At 46.2% G+C, this 20,114-nt stretch overlaps 1 protein-coding gene across 1 annotated transcript in view; it reads right to left on the reverse strand.

The window, feature by feature from the left end:
• The window catches only part of Arhgef3 (Rho guanine nucleotide exchange factor (GEF) 3), a gene marked incomplete in the record, with an annotated part of 322,049 nt that overhangs the window by 17,412 nt on the left and 284,523 nt on the right, over positions 1–20,114 (reverse strand). Inside the window, 4 exon segments of the mRNA XM_013515653.1 lie at positions 721–797; positions 959–1,055; positions 3,719–3,781; positions 7,494–7,664. Coding sequence (XP_013371107.1) covers positions 721–797; positions 959–1,055; positions 3,719–3,781; positions 7,494–7,664 — 408 coding nt within the window.

Below are 20,114 nucleotides of genomic sequence, written 5' to 3' on the forward strand. Positions count from 1 at the left end.
TAAAATAAATTAAGCCACAAACGACATTATTCACCCAATGGGACACATCCAGGTTAAGGACCATAAGTGTATGCATCCATTCTGAAGTCACAGCTCTTTTTCCTTAGCTGAGGAAAATGGGTTACTGGGATAAAGGCTATTACATACCCAGCTCTCCTATGAAGTAACTTAGGATCATATATATGCTAAACATTACCATCATGTACTTATTTTCGTATTTATTAACTTCACTTTGACCATGAGATTTTTAATAGAATGAAAAGCTTTTTTTTTATGATGAGCAAGACTGCATCAATCAATTTTTTTTTTCCCCCTGGTACCGGGAATCGAACTCACGACCGTCGCGCTTGCCAGGCAGGTGCTGTGCCGCTGAGGTAAATCCCCAGCCCCTGTATCAATCAATTTTAGTAGACTAGAAATAGTAATAATTATAATGAGAATTGGCTTGAATCCAATAGTATCTAATTTCATTTGATGTTCAGTTAGTAATAATTTCATGTGTACTTTTACTTATTTTATTATGAAAATGCCATGTTATCTTGAAATGTACTAAATCTGTATTAAGAAAAATTTGTTTTGATGCTTTGAAGACATACAGCCTAAATTTTTTTTTTTTCTGGTGTAAAACTAGTATTTGCCAATAAGGAATGTCTAGCTACATGCAAGTCCATCTACATGAACTGAATCTCTCCTCCCCGCAAACCAGAGAACTCTCCTTACCCAGCCCACGAGGATGGGACCCACATGTTCAGTTGAGCCATCTGGCTTCCGCACGTCTCGAAGCTGACTGAGGAGCTCTGGCAAGAAGCAGACAGAATGCTTATTTCATTAGGCGCTAAAATGGACAGGGCTAGAGGTAGGTTCTGGGTCAGTCACATTATTACATAATTACCGACTCCTTATAAGGCAACTTAATTAGGGTTAAAAGTCATAACTCATCCTGAGAACAAAATGATACCTTCATGCAGAGGAATCAGAGAGTCCAGTGTTCCAAAAATTTGATTCAGCTCTTGCTCTGTCATGATGGAGAGTTTCAGCATAGGGTCGTGATAGGCCTACACAAGAAGGGCAAAAGATGGACACAAACATTTAACGTCAGAGGAGCTAAGCTGTCACATGCACACAGCTCTTTTTTTTTTTTTTTTTGGTACCGGGAATCGAACTCAGGACCTTGTGCTTGCCAGGCAAGCGCTTGTGCCACTGAGCTATATCCCCGGCCCTAGCTCCTCAGAGTGACTAAAAACAAAACGCAAAACCACACAATGGCTCTCTCCAGCAACTCCCACATCGTTCCAGAAACAGCACACAGGCGCGGCTCTGCAACAAGCCGGAGCAGATTTTTCCAAAGCTTTCTTATTTTAGCACATCATACATCTAGAATGGAGCACAAATCCCAGGTTTGGAGCAAATTTGACTGTTACAGTGTTTTAAAATTCAAAAAGATCCTTCAGCTTGAAAAACTCTTCACTGTATTCAAAATTAGCTACCAGCAGGCTCTTTTTCAATTAGTACATCTGTACAATAAGGAAAAGAAAAAGAGGCTGCCGGGCGTGGTGGCACACGCCCGGAATCAGCACTCAGGAGGCTGAGGCAGGAGGATCACTGTGAGTTCGAGATCAGCCTGGGCTACAAAGTGACCTCAAGGCCAGGCTGAACTGCATAGTGAGACCCTGTCTCAAAAAGACAAAGACAAAAAAAAAAGCAAAGAAAAAGTGATTGTCATCTTTTACTTTTAGGGCAAAGAGAGCAAAACCTCTGGCAATCCTATTCTTTTCTATTGAAGATGATTAAACAACAAGAATATAGTTATACCAGGGCTCTGTGATGAAATATGAAGACATTAGATGATACAGTTCCTGCTTTTAAGGCGTTTTAGAAAGCTAAACAGGAACATTTTTTTTAAATGCAGAGAAAATGAAATACATGTCTATCACTAACAGCATGTAAGCTGGAGCTGTGGCACATGCCTGTGATCCCAGTACTTGGGAGACTGAGGCAGGAGGATCACTGTGAGTTCGAGGCCAGCCTGGGCTATATAAAAGCGAGTTCAAGGACTCTCTCAAAAAAGAAAAAAAATTTGAAAGATTACAGCATAGTGAATGCTAAAAAATTTTAAAATATTTTACTACAGTACAATACACATTGCCATTAATCCCCCTTAAAATACTTCCCTCTCCCCCATTTGGAACACACTTATCCTGTTGTTCTTGCCACTTTCTGAATCAGTTCTAAAGTCCTTTTTTGTGTCTTTAGCTGTGTTTCTGTGGCTGCTTCAGTGTCCTGAATGGATTCAAAATGTTTACCTTTGATGGTCCTTTTGACTTTGGGGACGAGCCACAGGCAATGTGGCAGATCTGGGGAATGAGGTGGATAAAGTCACACTGTGATGCTTTTACAAGCCTACCTTTCAGTCAGATGGCACCTGACAGAGGCATTCACCGTATTTTCTATCACATCTCATAAAGACATTCTGAAAGAGTACTTCCAGAACTGCTTCAGAAAGTTGCAAGAGTGATGGGATAAGTCTCTTCACAACTCAGGTTAGAGTTTTGAGGGCCATTAATGACAATGTGTCTTTCACTGTAATAATTTTTGTTGAAATACACACTATATTTTGTCTTTTTGAGACAGGGTCTCGCTATGCAGTTCAGGCGGGCCTTGAGCTCACTTTGTAGCCCAGGCTGGTCTCAAACTCACAAGGATCCTCCTGCCTCAGCCTCCGGGTGCTGGAATTATAGGAGTGCGTCACCACGCCCGGCCACACTGAATATTTTGACCAGCCCTTATATGACCAACATGATGTCTCCCACAGTTAAATGCCTCCCAGGTCTCCTTCTCCTCCAGGCCTGACTAAGTTTCTTGGCTTTGTCCAAGAAAAGCCTGACGGCCATCTCAGGAATGCCGGAGGTGTCACTGCATATTAGCAGGAAGTTGGGCTAACGACCCTTCAAAAAAGGGTTGAATCATCCTTTCAACCCATGACTGTCTGAGGAGGCAGTGAATATCAGATGATACACTCTGGATTTAGCTTCTAAAGCATGCAAGGTCACTGTACGGGAAAAGGATCTGGAGGAAGTATTGTTGCCAAGAGTACACATGCTACAAGGCATGGGTTTCCTTCCTCTCCTCCCATACAATGTTGACTGAAAAGCAAGTGTCCAGCTGAGGGTGTAGCTCAGAGGTAGAGCATAGGCTCAGCATGCCTAAGTTTCTAGGTTCTAACCCCAGCACTAAACAATCAAGCAAAAAACCAGCTTCCATATAAAAGGCCCTGTCTTATGACACTATGCAACTAGTCTAACTTCACCACTGTATCCACCTTTGAGATTCAAAGAGTGTTTATTTCTAAGACATTGCTCCAGTGTCAGACATCGGTTTCCTCCCGTGGACAAAGAGGCCCCTGCGTGTGAGATTTCTGGGACAGTGAAATACACATAAAGCCAGGCCTCCACAGAGACATTCTGATTGAACACAACGTATTCTTTGAGGTGCAGCACAGACACGCAGACGCAGACCCCACAGGTGCCAGGTGCAGAGAGCTGCTCTGCTTTCTTGTTTTGAGCCATTTCCCCCATGCACAGTTTGTGGTTGCAAGTTCTCCTCAATTTCTGTTTCTTCGCCACCGAGACAGGGCTCACATAACATCAGCCTAGAACTGAAATTACTCAGAGGAAAGGAAATCGCAAGTGACTCCAACGACTGCTGGATTTTACTTTACCTTTTTGGCTAACTTCAAGTCTTCTATCAGGTCTTCTTCTCCTTGAGAAAGCTCAAAGATTGCCTGCAAGAAAAGGTGTATTTATTGAACTCTCCCTTGAGTGCTGCTGCTAGCACTAAAAGCTCTAAATCAATCAATCAATCGATCAATCAATCTCTCTCTCTAATTCAGGGCAGCCTTGAACTCACTTTGTAGCCCAGGCTGACCTCTAACTTGCGGTGATCCTCCTGCCTCGGCCTCCTGAGTGCTGAGATTACAGGAGTGGGTTACCATACCCGGCTTCAAATCTTTAAATACTTAAAAAGTATTCTCAAAAAGTTAAATTAACCCAAAGCAAATCCATCTACCAGCGAAAATCTGCAAAGGAAAGCTACTGTAAGCTTTCTGCGTGATAGGCTTCTAGTTTGTGGGAGAAGGGGCTTCCACACGTCTCTCATCCAACAAGGCATTTTTCATGGTACAGATCTTTGAGGAAGCTGAACAAGAGGAAACTATTTTAGGTAACATAACTACGGTTTGGGCCATGGATTCCACACCCTTGTTGCGAGTGGCAGTCCTCACCAATGATTCGGGCTCTGTTCTCAGCAATGGGCCCGGCAATACATTCACAGGGACATCAGGCTGCCTCCCTCCTCCCCAACAGAAGATGAAGCCCAGCAGAAAGCTTCATTCCTTTCACCCACTTGTCCTGAGGCTGGGGTTGGGGAAAGAAGCCAACATTTTATCGCTCCAAATAAAACCTGGTGAGCTTAATTCACTCGAAAGTACGTCTCAGCCCCACAGGGGTAATAAATAAAACGGCAGGAGCCAGCTGTGTGCACGAGGATGTACACGGACCAGTCTAACTCAGCTGTACTCAAAGCCACCATCATTTAAAGGCGCGGTGTGCAGAACGCTCTCTCCCGTCTGGGAATCTAAACGCTTGGCAAACATGATGCTACTCAAGGACGGTGAGCTGGTGAGTGTAGTTTGCGAACTAGGGCATTTTCTTTCAGACGAGAGGGCAGACGGAGGTAGGACCCTGGGCTGGGGGGCGGGCCCTGTCCCCCCTCTGAGGCCCAGGAAAGCCCCATGTCATGGCCTTTGGCACTCCTTTTTATCTCTTTATTTAACAAGACTCACGTGAAAAGTCGCAAAAATGGTACAGAGGGGGCCTGCGCAACCCACACTCGGCAGTCCACAGGGGTGGCACCTTACATAACAAAAGGGTTTTTTTCCCCAAAACCAGGAAACGGATTGGCTCAAAACACTCAACTAGCCTTTGTGTGTATCTCCCTCCGTTCTCCCCGACCATCTGTTTTCCTCACGCCCACCCAGTGTGCCCCCAGGAGAAAAAAACCATTGCACGTCGTAGGACACACACCACGGGCTCCAGGATAGGACGGGACAGGAGAGGACCAGGTTCAAATCCTGACTGTAACCTACCAGCGCGTGACCTTGTGCTCACCACACCTTAATACTTTCTTCATTTACAGAACCCACCCTTCCTTACCTCTTGCCTACCTTCCTCCCCCTGTGGGGCTGAGACGTACTTTAGAGTGAATTAAGCTCACCAGGTTTTATGTCAAACTGGACAAGTGATACATTTGCATGGTTAGCGCTCGGGAAAACGCAGAGACGCGTGACGCAGAAACAGACCACAGGGATAACACAGTTTCTCCCATGCACTCACAGCGCAGAGCGATCCTGACACCCGGTCTGTGGAGCTCTCCTCACACCCCAGGAAAGCAGCTCTGCAGTGGGCATCATCCCGGCGCCCCAATTCAATCCTGACACTGTCCGCTTAGAGGCAGCATCAGACTCTACAGGTTCAGGGCTTAGTCCCAGGGCTCCAGCCTCTGTCAGATGCCAAAAAAAGATCCAGCAAGTCTTCCTCAACTGGCTATCAACGAGGGTTCCCGTGACCACCTCTTTAGGACTCACTGACCCTCCTAACTAGGATTAATTAGTTTGAATACAAGGCAACACGTACGCTTAATCGTTTACTTCATAAAGGAGAGAATTTTCCAGAGCATATCTCTAAATGCCGGATGAGCAGAGGAACTGGTAACACACGGGAGGGGATGGTGCTTCCACACCCTGCCGGCTGCATTCTCTCTGAGAACCCCGGCTATCCAGAAGCTCCGCAAGCCCTGTCTTTCGCTTTTTATGGAGGCGCCGTTACATTGGTCGTCAGTTCAACCTTCAGCTCTTCCTCATTCTCTAGGGTGCGGCTGAAAAATCTCACCCTTCTAAACCTGCCTCTCACTGGGCGCCCAGCCCCATCTTGATGCCACCGAGGGTTGGCAGCCGTCAGTCAGCTCCCTGGCATTCAAAACACCACTTCGGAGGTGTGAGGCGCTGTGTGCCAGGAAATGGGGGCAAGGCCAAAGACTATTCACAGCGTCACCCAGCCGTTAAGACTGTGCCATGCGTCCGCACAGAACTGTTTTCAAGGTGTGTGTTTCTAAAGGTTTCATTTGTTTATTGAAGAGACAGTACATGTCCATGGTGCCAAATGTGTAGTGCACAGAGGGGCATATGGCGAAAGTCTCCATCTCCTCTCCTTCTTCCAGTCACCCAGGCAGGCAAGCGACACTGTTGCCATTTCCTTGGGTGTCCTTCCAGAAATACGGCATGGTTCTACAAGCAAACACACACACACACACACACACACACTTTGCTATTCTCATATAGATAGGAGCATACTGGATGTCCTATGTTACACCATTCTGTTTTTTGGGTTTTGTTTTTTGTTCTTTTTTTTTTTTTGATCTTTTTAAGATAGGGTCTCCCAATGCAGTTCAGACTGGCCTTGAAATCACTGTGTAGCCCAGGCTGGTCTCGAACTTGCAGTGATCCTCCTGCCTCAGCCTCCCCCGTGCTGGGATTACAGGCGTGCGCCACCACACCCGGCCTGTTATGCCATTCTTTATCCACTTAGCCAAACATACATATCAGTTCTTCTTCATGTGCTTCTACAGCTGCAGGACTTCAGGCATTTAAACCACTTCTTACTAATGGATGGACAGACTATTCTAAATTAATACTATTTTAAACGTTACTGTGATGAGAAGTCTTTTTTTTTTCTCCAGAAAAAAGTGTTGAGCTTTATCTCCACCTAAGGTCTCCCAAGAACTATTCCGATGTGTCTGGAGTTCTGTGATGAGAAATCTTGCATACGTGTTTTTTCACTGCTGTATGAGGAAGCCTGGGAGACAGGCTCCTAGAAAAGAACTACTTCGTCAAAGAATCTAGAAAAATTTCAAGTACTCTTTTTGCCAAAATCAGCTTCTCCATAAAAAAGAGACCGCGGGGGTGTCATTAGAAGATGCCCACACGCAGCGCCCACCCTGGCACACAGCAAACTCTCTAGAAGGGGTGATACCATCATAGCCACTTAGGGTTACTGATGCAAAAAACTTGCAAGGAATGAAATTAACCGTACTCTACAGAAAGAAGTGTTCCACGAAGCCGAACCAAAGTTCTACACGTGGAATATTTTTAAACAGTTTAGAAGTTGCCATCAAAACGCCTGTTTCTGTGAACTTCAGAATTCTAAAATAGATTGTTGGTTTCAACATCCTGTACATTCAGATATTCACATCAGTTTCTTTCTTACAGGGAAGCCGCACCTACCCAGCCGGCTGCTGGCGCTAGGTTCCTTCCACACATGTATCTTCCTATAAAGGCACAAAGAAGTGATGTGGAAGCCAAAGCACAGACCCTGCAGGCTGCGGCCCGCTCTACGGCTTTGGGGCAGACACACAGCCAGCTCCCTGGGTCCCCAGCCTACCTCCTGCCGTTTGATCTCCTTGGCCGTAAGCATCTGATTAACGCACACATCGAAGGTCTCACTCCACAGCTTGCTGTCTCTCCGCTTTGTGCTCGAGGAGGTGGCATTTCTGGACCAAGGTCGGGGGCCGAGGATGTCAGGGCGGCTCTCACTGCGGAAGCTAATGGACCGCTGAACAACGAGAAAAACAAACCACCACACAGGGTCAGTCACAGGCCTGGGCGGATCGTCTGAGCAGCTTCCTGCGGCTGACAGAATGTAAATCGCATGTTCACAAGAACGCCAGGATACTGTCCCAGCCACTGCTGGGAGTCTACAGGCTGAAGGAAGCTGGATGGGGCTACTTTCACACACATGCTGGGAGCACCACCGCCCAAGAACAGACCAGGCCCAGCTCACTCAGGAAGACAGCCCAATAAGCTCCGAGCTCGCCGTGCCTCCAGCGGACATCTCCCCATTCTGAAGGACACGGGGGATAGTACAACCTTGGGCCAGGCTGCCCACATTTCTCCTAAGAAGAGGGCCCCCGCTTCTCTTGGGCATCCCATTTTACACAGTTTGGGTGGATTCCCTCAGACCTGACCAATCAGAGTATTCCGCCTGGTTGGCGGCTGAGCACCGAGGCCCTGAAATTTGCTACATGGTTTATAAGAGAAAAGGCAGACGAGTCTTCATTCCTGGGACTGCGGGTTCAAGAGACAACACAAGCAGGAGCTGCTTGTAGCAGCTGTCTCTAGTCACACAGAAGAAGCTATTTGCCATAGGAAAGAAGAAAGGGCTGCACGGAAAGAAGGATAGACAGACTGACCGACTAAGGGATGACGGGGATTAGGTTACTCAACACTGTTTGAGCCCCTGGATCCCACCGCGCCTGAAGCCAGGAAAAGCCACCCTTAAACAGTTTACTTACATTGGCTAATACAACTGACAGCTACATAGGCTAATACCTATTTACACTGAGCTTAGCCGAGGTGCTGTCAACCCAAGAAGTCCCAGCTAATACACACACTAAACACGATCTTGGCAGGAAATGCTGCTTGCATGTTTGATGTAGTTATTTCCAGAAGCGGCCCCTGCTTACTCAGGGCTGGCCCAAACGCCCGAAGGCTACTCTTGTGGCTGAAACAGGCCACCACGATGGTTCCTACACAAATCCCCAGGCAGGAAGGAGGGTAGCACATCATCTTTAGTCTTCACAAGATTTCAACACTGGAAACTTTGCCAAAGCAATGAGGTATCACTGTACCCGCAAACCACAGTCTTATTTAAGTGTCTCCTGCCACTGCTTCCCGTGGCCTTCAGTGTGAAACTGCAACTCCTCAGCCTGGCACTGAGCCCCCTGTAGTGAGACCAGAGGTTACATATTTAAGATCACAAAGCCAGGAGTGGTGGCGCACGCCTGTAATCCCGGCACTCGGGAGGCTGAGGCAGGAGGATTGTTGTGAGTTCCAGAACAGCCTGGGCTACAAAGTGAGCTGAAGGCCAGCCTGAACTGCATAGCAAGACCCTGTCTCAAAAAGACAAAAAAGAAAAAGAAAAAAAAAAAAAAAAATCACAGCCCACCCCTCACCCCTCTTCTTCAGCCCTCCTAGGCCACCTGCCATCCCTCTGTGCCTCCTCCAGGAAATCTCTTTCTGAAAGGTGTTTCTTGCATTTTACAGCTGCCTAACTCCTAACTCTCCTCAGAATATAATTCAAATACTACCTCCGCCAGGAAGCCTCCACTAACACTGTCCCTTTCTCCTCTCCCAGAACAATCTGATACACCTCTGACAAAGCCATGATCACATTTTGCTATACTTCTTGGTCACTTGTTCGAAATTATAAACTTCTCAGGACAGGAACTGATTTTGTATGTGATATACGAGCTGGCATTGCTAAGATATTCTAAGACAGCTTCCAATTATCTTATAGTTCAACAATAAAATTAAACAAATTGGATTTTGTTTGTTTGTTTGTTTTGAGACAGGGTATTACTATATTGCCTAGCTTGGCCCCAAACTCCTGGGCCCAAATGATTGTTCTGTCTTAGTCTCCCGAGCAGCTGAGACCACAGGTGCATGCCACTCCGCCCTGCTAGGACAATATAAGGACGCTGTTAAGACCACTCTGAGATAATTTAATGCTAAAAATCTTTTCTGTGCAAATTAAAATAAAACCAGGATTAAAATCTGTATATGAACACTAAATAATTATGCAAAAACATGTGAGCTGGGTGTAGTGGCACATGCCTGTAATCCCAGCACGCAGGAGACTGAGGCAGGAGGATCGCTGTGAGCTCGAGGCCAGCCTGCATTCCATAGCAGTTCAAGACCAGCCTGGACTACATAGCAAGACCCTGTCTTAAAAAACAAAGCAAAACCCAAAAAATAAAAAAAAATAAAGTACATGTGAACAAAGATTAAAATGCAAATGCCATAAAATTCTCTTGTTTTTTAGAATGTGACATTATAGATGATTCCTATGCTACTTTATAATTTTTATGACCTAAGAAAAATGAATGAATGAGAAACTAAAGAAGAAACTTCCAAGGAGGCTCAGGACATTACCAGAGCCCCCTGGATACAGGAAGTCGGAAGCAGGAAGTGAGCTCTGCTTGCAAGTAGCAACACAAGCTCCTCCACCACACAAGCACAGGCATGTACGCAGCTCCTGGGCTTACCAATGCTCGTAAGTCACTGGGGCAGCCCGGAGCAGGAGATCAAAAAAGAAGTTGTACAAAACACACAATTTGCTAATGGTATCTTGCAAATCCTTATGATCTCTTTTAAACAGTCCATTATAAACAGTAACTGGGCTAAGTGAAGGCAGATCCCCTGCACTCAGAATCAATTAGCCCTCCTCAGGAAAAGGTCAAAACAGCCCAGTGAGTCATGCAGAAACTCCTTCTGCGGTTCTGAAGGGAGCCGGGGTGGGGGAATTGAAGAGCAGAAAGAAAGGAAAACACACTGAAAAGAAAATTCAAAATGAAACACAGTTTCCACTTTCTCTTGAGAATCAAACTCCCACTTTACTACTTGCTCAGAAGCTGACCAAAGTCAGACTTCTCCCACCAGTTTGAGAAGTAATTTACGCTAACTTTAAAATTTCAGAGTTGAGAAGTATAAAGTAAAAATCCCCTCCTTTCCCAACTTTACTCTCTAGGAGCAGTCACTGTGAAGTTCCTTCTCCATCTATCCAACTTTCCTGACATGTGCGCATGGATTTCATCAACTCCTGCCTCATGGGCATTAAAATCGTTTCCAGTGTCTAGCTATTCCGAAAAGTGCTTCAGCGGACATCCTCTGTGGATTTGCACTGGTACTTCTAGAAGGCAGATCTGTCAAGTAGAATTCCTTAGTCTAAAAAGTACCCATGTAAATTTTATTTATTTTATTATTTTATTTTGGTGCTGAGGATTGAACTCAGGGCCTGCTGCATACTAGGCAAGTGCACTATCACTGAGCTATGTGCTATCAAATTGGCCCTCAACAGGCTGTTCAACTATACATTTCTTGGAGCTGGGCTTGGTGGCGCATGCCTGTAATCCCAGCACTCAGGAGGCTGAGGCAGGAGGATTGTTGTAAATTTGAGATCAGCCTGGGCTACAAAGTAAATGGAGGGCCAGCCTAAACTGCATAGTGAGACCCTGTCTCAAAAAGCAACAAAACAAAACAAAACAAAAACTATTTCCCATGTTGGTATAGGAGAATACACTTTATTTACACTCTCATCAACACGCTGTGAGATTATTATCAATCTGATAGGCAAAACTACTATACTTGAATCTGTTTGTTTGTTTTTTGTTTTTCTTCCGGTACCAGTAATCGAACTCACGACCTTGCGCTTGCCAGGCAGGCGCTTTGCCACTGAGCTAAATCCCCAGCCCCTATACTTGAATCTGTTTCATGTTTTGAATGTAGCAAGCCAGGTGTGTTCGTACACACCTGTAATCTCAGCACCTGGGAGGCTGAGGGAGGAGGATGGCTGTGTGAGGCCAGTATGGACTACACAGAGTTCAAGACCAGTCTGGACTACATGGTGAGACCGTGACTCAAAAAACACACACGAAAAAAGAAAGAAGGAAAGAAAGATTGAGCATATGTATTTTCATATATTTACTGAAACATTTCCCAGAGAGCTGGAGATTTTCTTCAGTTGCTCAAGGAAAATGAGAGGTGAGCTACACTACCTTAGGTGTGCACCATCATTCAAAATTCTTCTTTTTTTTTGGTACCAGGAATCCAACTCAGGACCTTGTGCTTGCCAGGCAGGCGCCTGTGCCCCTGAGCTATATCCCCGGCCCCAAAATTCTTCCTTTTGGGTTTTCTTCGTGATTACCTGCCCAGGAGACTACAGTAGCCATCACTGAGGGTCTCTGATGTCCTTGCCTATGCTCAGAGCTTCCAGTTCAATCTCTCCAGTGTTCACATCCATCCTCCAAGGTGGGGGAGGTTTTCATTTTATCAGTGAGGAAGCTGAGGCTGACGGAGGAAAAGGAAGTTGCCTAAATCAGGATCTAAAATAAGAGCTGTTTGTCTTCAAAGCCTGCTATGGGAACTGTACCTGCTGATTCCACATAAATCAGGTACTGGAGGAAGGTTTCCGTGAGATGAGACCTAGCTCCGGCCTTCTAGGATATGAAATCTGCACAAAGAAAGGGAATGGCTTTCCTCAGTTTTAGAGGTAATGACTGTAATGGCTGAGATCTAAAATGTTCCCCCAAAGTCTCACATGTCTAGGGGTGGGGTTTCCAGAAGGGGATGGCACCACGAGGGAACTCACCCCATCAACTGGTGCAATCACTGATGAGTTTACAGTTGAGTGGGCTGTTAAGAGGAGGGACCCCAGCTGGAGATGTGAGTCACTGCAGCCTTTGGTGGGTGCATCTCTCCCTCTGGCTGTCTTCCTGGTCTCTCTATGCTTCTAGCCACCACGAGGTGAGTGCTTTCCTCTCCCATGATGATTCTGCCTTGGAGCCAGCCAACAATGGACTAAGACCTCTGCAACCATAAGCCAAAATATTCTTCCTCTCTCTTTCTTTTTTTTATTTTTATTTTTTTGTCTTTTAGATTCAGGGTCTCACTATGCAGTTCAGGCTGGCCTTGAGCTCACTTTGTAGCCCAAGCTGGCCTCAAACTGGCAACAATCCTCCTGCCTCAGCCTCCTGAGTGCTGGGATTACAGGTGTGCGCCAGCACGCCTGGGTCTCTTCCTCTTTTTAATTGTGAATGTCAGGTATTTTGTATCAGTGACAGAAAGATGACTAATGACTGATCTTTGACCAATCAAACTACACATTTATATCTCGAGTTAGGCTGGATTAAAACAAACACTGTATTTTTTTCTTTCTCCAATCAAAAGGGAGGATACTGAAAGGAAGAATCTAAAAGAGGAGCCAGGAGCGGTGGTGCACACCTGTAATCCCAGCACTTGGGAGGCTGAGGCAGGAGAATTGCCATGAGTTTGAGGCCAACCTGGGCTACATAGTGAGTTCAAGGCCAGTCTGAACTATATAGTGAGACCCTGGCTCAGGGGAAAAAAAAAAAGGAATACAGAGAGCTAGGTAGGTGTGTGATCAGCAGCTGGCTGGCCTGGCCCTGGGAAAAAGGACCAGTTGTTGGCTTGTCATTGGACAATACCGGAGAAACGGTCAGGTGTTCAAAACAGCACTGACACCCTAGCCAGCACTGATATAACTGGACACAATTATGTGTGAGGATGGGGGAAGACTGCTAAAAGAAACTCCCCAAGGAAGTGGATGCCTCTTGAGAGAGGAGGCCACCGCAACGCTTCTCCAGCGTCCTAGCCACTGTGCATTCCCCTTTAATTCTCTCTGTTTGCAGCACGTGCCATGTGATCTCATTCACAGGCTGGTCTGCCTCTGATGTGTCCATTTCCTCACGGTAGAAAGCCATCCCCTTGAAGGTGTGTCCTCCCAAAGGCCCCTGCGTTCACAGGTGGGCTTCTGGGAAGCAACTGGATCGGAGGGCGTGATCCTGGGATGGGGCGTTACCTTAACTCTGATGGGAGGCGAAGGCTGGTGGGAGGAGGTGGGTCACAGGGGCATGGCCCGGAAGGGCTTATCTTGCTCCCTTGATCCCTCTCTGCTTCCTGCCACCATGCCGTGCCATGTTTCTTTTCTCCAAAGCTCCACTGGCTTGGAGCCAACCACGTATGGACTGAAAAGCCTATATAAACTATGACTCAAAATAAACCTTTGCTCCTTTAAGTTGTGGATATTGTGCCCCAGTGACAAGAGAGTGAGGCAGAGGGATGTCTACTGCCCTGTTCAGAGAGGGCTCTGTCAGCAGCTGGCACAGGGGCGGCCTTGAGAAGCCGGGCATTATGAGTGAACGGCTGGCTGCTATGTGCTGGGCACCGAGGGGAGCTTGACAGCCCCATTATACCAAGAGGTAAGGACTCTCCGCCCACCTTACGCATGTGTAAACTTGAGGCTCACAGAAGGTGAGCTTTGCCAGAGGTCGTGTAGCTAATGAATGGTGCTTTAGAATTCAAACCCAGGGGGCCAAGAAGGAACTCGGAATGAGTTCAGGTCTGCCCTCGGGTGGTATGGAACATGCAGAGCAGATGAGTTTCGTGCTACTGTTCAGTCTATGGCACTTTTCAGTCTTGCTATTACTACCATTCTGAACTAGAAAATGCCTTATTATGAAGGGCCATTCTGCGCCTTGTAGGGTGTGTACCAACGAGATTTGTGTCAAACCATTAGACGCCAATAGCACCCCCACCCCAGGTGGGCCAACCAAAACATCTCCAGGCACTGCCGAAGGTCCCCCGGGGCGAGAAACACTGGTCCGAGTAACTAGGGGGGATTCACTTTCATGTGAGGGAGCTGGGCTTGGAGGCAACCACACAAAAACCCAACACGTACCGATAGCCCTGGGTACAGGAATTCTGCGACTGAAATGAAAAATGTTCCACATAAGCAAGAGTTTCCAGGAGGCAATCCAGCCTCACAAATGGGTCAAAACCCAAAGCTCCTAACTGCTGGCAGCTAAATTAACCACGGCCACGAGAACCAGATAATACAGATCTAGGAAATGGGGGCTGTTTACGCCTAAGCTGCGGACGTGGGAAAGATGGTGCAGGTGCCAGATGGACTGCCTGGTGGTGGAAAAGGTGGCTCCTCTGCACGTGTCAGGAAGCGTAAACCTCGCAGGCAGACACGGTGGGGCAGATCTGATTTGCTAATGCTGCCTGTCCGGTAGAGTGCTCCCATCCTTTTCCAAAAACAGAAGGTCCCCACAGCCAAAGATAGCACGCTCCAGGGGAGACAGCGCGGGCCAGGCCAATTCTCTACACTGACCAGCCTGACCTCGGAGCTGTTTGGTAGCAGATGGTCTGTTACGGAACAGACGAAGTCAGGATGGCACTGGAGGAGGAAACACACCCCTACGTGGCCACTGCGGTGAGTTAAACCGGAGTGTATGGTGGTCGTGGCGGGGACCAGAACATGTTCTCCCACACAGCCTGCGAGAGTCTCCCACTTCTTTACGGCCATTAGCTGAAGTAACACTTCCACACTGTGTGGCAGGGTCAGGTTTGACCCTCCTGCGAATTCTCAAGGGAAGCGATGGCAAGCTCTTTCTCTTTTTTGTTTTTTTTTTTTTTTCCCCGGTACTGGGAATTGAACTCACGACCTCACACTTGCCAGGCAGGCGCTGTGCCGCTGAGCTAAATCCCCAGCCCCTCTTCCTCCTTTAGTAGATGAGAGCGTCAGGAGAATGTTCGGCACAAGCGAAGTGCTGGAACAGACACTTTGTGCAGCTGTCTAACTGCCAAGCACAAATTTGGATATGACAAGGGCTTTAGAGTAAAACAGGCTTCAATTCAACTCAGCGGCCGAGGGACGCGGGAAAGGCCATGTCTGGATCTCAGCTTTCTCCTCTGTAGAAGGGGCTTCACAGTAAGGACTTGCAGCGAGGACTGGATACAGTAAAGTGTGTCGAGGGCTTAACCAGATGCCGGGCCCTCAGTCAGAGCAGACGGCTGTTATTTGCCACTGTTATGCTACGGGCTACACCGCTAAGTGCTTGTCTGAACATAGCGGTCCCCACGTACCCCCGAGACGCATCCCAAGACTCCCCCAGGATAACTGGAACTGCAGATAGTACTGGATCCAATATATGCCACTTTTTCCTACATATACAAACTCATGATAAAGTTGAATTTATAAATTAGGCACAGTAAGGTATTAACCGTACTAACAAACAACAATTATAGACTACAATAAAAGTTATTTATTGTTTCGGGGTTTTTGGTTTTATTTGGTTTTTTTTTTAAGACATGGTCTCGCAATGTAGTTCTGGCTAGCTTTGAACTCACTTGTAGCCCAGGCTGGACTCGAACTCCCAGGGATTTTCCTGCCTCAGCTTCCTGGATTACAGGTGTGCGCCACCACACCTGGCTAATAAAAGTTATTTAAAATATTGTTTATTTCTGGAGTTTTCCATGTAATATTTTTAGATTGCAGTTGATTGTGGGTAACTAAAGACTATGGATTAAGGGAGAGTATTGCTCCCCCTTCATTATTAGCACAGTGTGGACACCTGTCTGACTACCCTAAGGCCCCTAAAGACCTTCATTAGAATAACACGAATGGAGAGAACTGTGCAAGGCAGTATTATTTATAAAAGTAAATGATCTAGAAACAGCCAAAAGTGCTCAAAAGGAATTAAAGTATAATATAACCATAACATGGAGTATTATATGATTGTTTAAAAATATTCATTTTGTTTTTACTTTTCTTTTTGTCTTTTTGAGACAGGGTCTTGCTATGCAGTTCAGGTTGACCTTGAAGCTCACTTTGTAGCTCAGACTGGACTCAAATTCATAACGATCCTCCTGCTTCAGCCTTCCGAGTGCTGGGATTACAGGTATGCGCCACCACACCTGGCTTAAAATATTCATTTTGACAAAAGCTTAAGAAGTAGAAAACCTTACATGTGGAGTTATGAGAAGCAAGATCCCCTTTCCATAATGAAGAGACACTAAGGAAAATCAAAATTAGCTGACAAATACGCAAGACCACAAACAGTAAGTTAGAAGTGACGCTACACACATCAACTCATACGTCCAGACACTGGTTAGCATAATGCTCATGGAAGACTCTATATGGGCACCCAGTCAATTTATAATCGATACATGTCAAGTCCCAGAAGACCCAGCAAAGAGAGAAACTTCTCTGTGGTTCAGAGAAGTTCTGAGTAGAATGGACAAAAACCTGAAAACAATACTTGGCTTAGGTGTAAAGAAAATATTATACAATTGCTCAGGGCTATGCAAAGCTTAGGAAGCCTTCTGCGGCTTGGAGTAGCCATCTGATCCCCGTCACTGGCACCGTGAACTGGCTCTGATCTGCAAATACGAATGGCAAAATGGTCCACCAGCTGGAACTGATGGCCCTCCCTGCTGCAGGGGCTGAACTAAGTAAGGGGAAGTGGAGAGGTGAGATGCTTCCGCTCCAAAGCTGGGAGCTAGTTTTAGACTCGGCAGGCGTTCTTATCAGTGCTTTACTCTTTGCGAGAAGCCGACCTGAGGAGAGGTGCCCGAGCAGCCCGCAGAACCTCAGCTCCGCGGTGCCCAGCTGCGTCCCCTGGGCACGGGTTTAAACCTCCCCTCTGCAGTGCTGGCGCCCTACCTTGCAGCGTACCGAGGAGATGATATAAGACCATGAACACAAAGTGCTTTGCAGAGAACTGGCTCACTATACTACTCAACTAATGAGAGTTACTAGTATTAAAGTAAAAAATGATGAGCTTCGAACTACAGATGAACTGTTTACAATGGCCCTAGTCCTACTCCAGGCATAGCGAAGAACAGCAAGGACTTGCGCGTTCCTCTTGACGTGGAGCACAGCGCGCTTCTCAGCTGCACCTTCGCCTCCTCAGCAGCGAGGAGGTCTGGCTTCTGGCTGATTCCCCAGTGCACATGCAGCACCCGCGCACACACGCAAGCTCCAAGCTCTTCTCCACCTGTGCCCAGGAACTAGGGACCAAAGACCTGTTATGGGGAGTGCAGCACGTCAGCCCATGGGACTAAGTCTGAGGTCACCGAAGGAGAAAATAATGGTTGCCAGACGTGGGATGAAGCACGACACTTGGGTGATCCACTTATTTCTTAACTCAGAGGGTCAGTCTTCACATTCCTTTTCTAAACCTGAGATTTCTCTCCTTCCTCTGTAGCATCTCTGTGTCATTCCTGCCAGGGAGCCTTCCTTGACGGCCCCACCACCAAGCCCTTCCTAAGTGCTCTCTCACCAGTGTACTTCACCACGTAGGAATCACATCTTATTCACTGCTGTTCTGGTTGCAAAGTCGGATAACTATCTACAATGGTTATTTTGTAAATTCAAGTACAGTGTAATAAGCAATATAATGGAGGAAACCAATCGTTTTAGCTCATTTAGTAAGTCACTGCTCATCTGTAATTCTTATGTAATAGGGAAAAAAGAACACAGAACAAGTGAAAGCTGGATGTGGTTGTGCATGCCTGTAATCCCAGCACTTGAGAGGCTGAGGCAGGAGGATTGCTGTGAGTTAGACGCCAGCCTGGGCTACAAAGTGAGCTCAAGGCCAGCCTGAACTGCATAGCGAGACCCTGTCTTAAAAAGAAAGACAGACAGACAGACAGACACACACACACACACACACAGTGTAAGTCTTTTACTGTATTCCCAAGAGATAATAATTAGATCTTAATTCCCCTCCAGATGCTACTATGGGTGGGTATGATTAACTGAAAATACAGTATAGTGGTCTTGGACTTTTTCCCTTTTTTTCATTTGCTAATGTCTCTCAGACAACTAATATCAAGTAGATTTTATGGCTTTCCAGAATAGGCTTGTCTTCTTTTTCATAATCCCCATCAAGTCTAGAGCAGAATAAGTAACAGAGTAGACAAGGAATACTAAGAACACCAACTTCCATCGATTTATGCTGCAGGTTAAATCCCTTGCAATGTCTAAGGGCTGGGGAACGAAGCACTGAGAAACTATGCTTTCCAGAAGCCTTCCTTTCGCCAACAATTCTCCCTACCTAAAAAAGGTGAGGTGAGGCAGGCAGGGCCCCTCACTAGCCAGGTACCTACGGCCAGGCCCCTAGAGAGAGCCCGTGAGCTGCGGGGCTCAGCGTTTCTAACAATAATCAGGATAATAATAGTAGCTCTCAAGTTCTGAGAAAATTCTAAGCAATGTGTAGTGTTCGGCACAGAGACACTGAGATAAAGTAAGAAACAATCTTGTCCTGCACTGAAGACGCAAGGGGCCCGGGGGAAGAGCTACTTTCTAGGCTGTGGCAGAAGAGAAGAAAACTGACCCTGACACTAGATTTAGGATGTGAGAACAGAGCAGTTATTCTCTCCCAAACAGGCGCACATCAAGAATAGAAGTCTGGCTACCTCAGATGTCTCAAATGTTCACACCCTTCACCAGAATTCCACTTCTGGAAGTATAATAGGACAGAAAGACAGACGAGAGTTGTGATCAAGATAAGCAATGTTAAGTACACAGTTAAAAAAGAAGGAAAAATTTAAACGTTAAATAATAGGAGAGTGGTTAAACAACCTAGTGCAGACTTCTGATAAAATACTAGATGAACGCATTCAACCTTCTGGTAAATAGTACATGAACCCATTAAGAACCAGACCCATGAAAAACAGTTAACGACATGCAAAATTCTTATATTATGATGTTATTATGTTAAGACGAACACAAGTGGGGGCTGGGGATTTAGCTCAGCGGCAAAAGCGCCTGCCTGGCAAGCGCAAGGTCGTGAGTTCGGTTCCCGGTACCGGTGAAAAACCAAAACCAAAAAAAAAAAAAAAGACGAACACAAGTTAAAAACAGCGTATACTGTCTATACAATTAAAAAATACGCACGCAGCTATATTGTACAAGACTGCCTGAGTACGTACAACAGGAGTGATTACAAGTGAGTTTTACTTCCTTTTCTGTGTTTCACTGCATTTTTTCCACTTTTTAATGATGTTATATAATCAGAAAAGAAAGCACCAAAGAAGGTACTTTTAAAAAAACAGGACAAGTGTGTTCCACAGGCATTCAACCCAGTTACTTAACAATATAAAAATATTCAAAATCCAAATATCCACTCATGGTCCAGTTATGTAAAATAAATCACACCAACACACTGGAATAATATACATGCATCCATAAAGGCATTTTCTATGGATGACTGTGATACAATACTTCCTTCCCTACATAAAAACTTCTTTTTTGTTGTTGTTGTTTTTTTTCCCAGTACTGGGAATCGAACTCATGACCTTGCGCTTGCCCGGCAGGCGCTGTGCCACTGAGCTAAATCCCCAGCCCCACTACATAAAAACTTATCACCCAGCTAAAGACAAAGGGAAGATTAGAATAGTTGGAACCAAACATACTAAGCTGAAAGAAAGCTTTACCCTCAAACACAGCAGATCACGGGAGAGAGATGTCAGGGACACCAAACAAAGCTCAGGGAGCCTGTCAGGGACACCAAACAAAGCTCAGGGGACGGGAGGTTAAGTATTCGACTAGGGGCTGGGGATTTAGCTCAGTGGCAAAGCGCCTGCCTGGCAAGTGCAAGGTCGTGAGTTCAGTTCCCGGTACCGGAGAAAAACCAAA

This window comes from Chinchilla lanigera, unplaced genomic scaffold (assembly GCF_000276665.1).
Source record: "Chinchilla lanigera isolate Chin_1 unplaced genomic scaffold, ChiLan1.0 scaffold00029, whole genome shotgun sequence".
Lineage (NCBI taxonomy): Eukaryota > Metazoa > Chordata > Mammalia > Rodentia > Chinchillidae > Chinchilla > Chinchilla lanigera.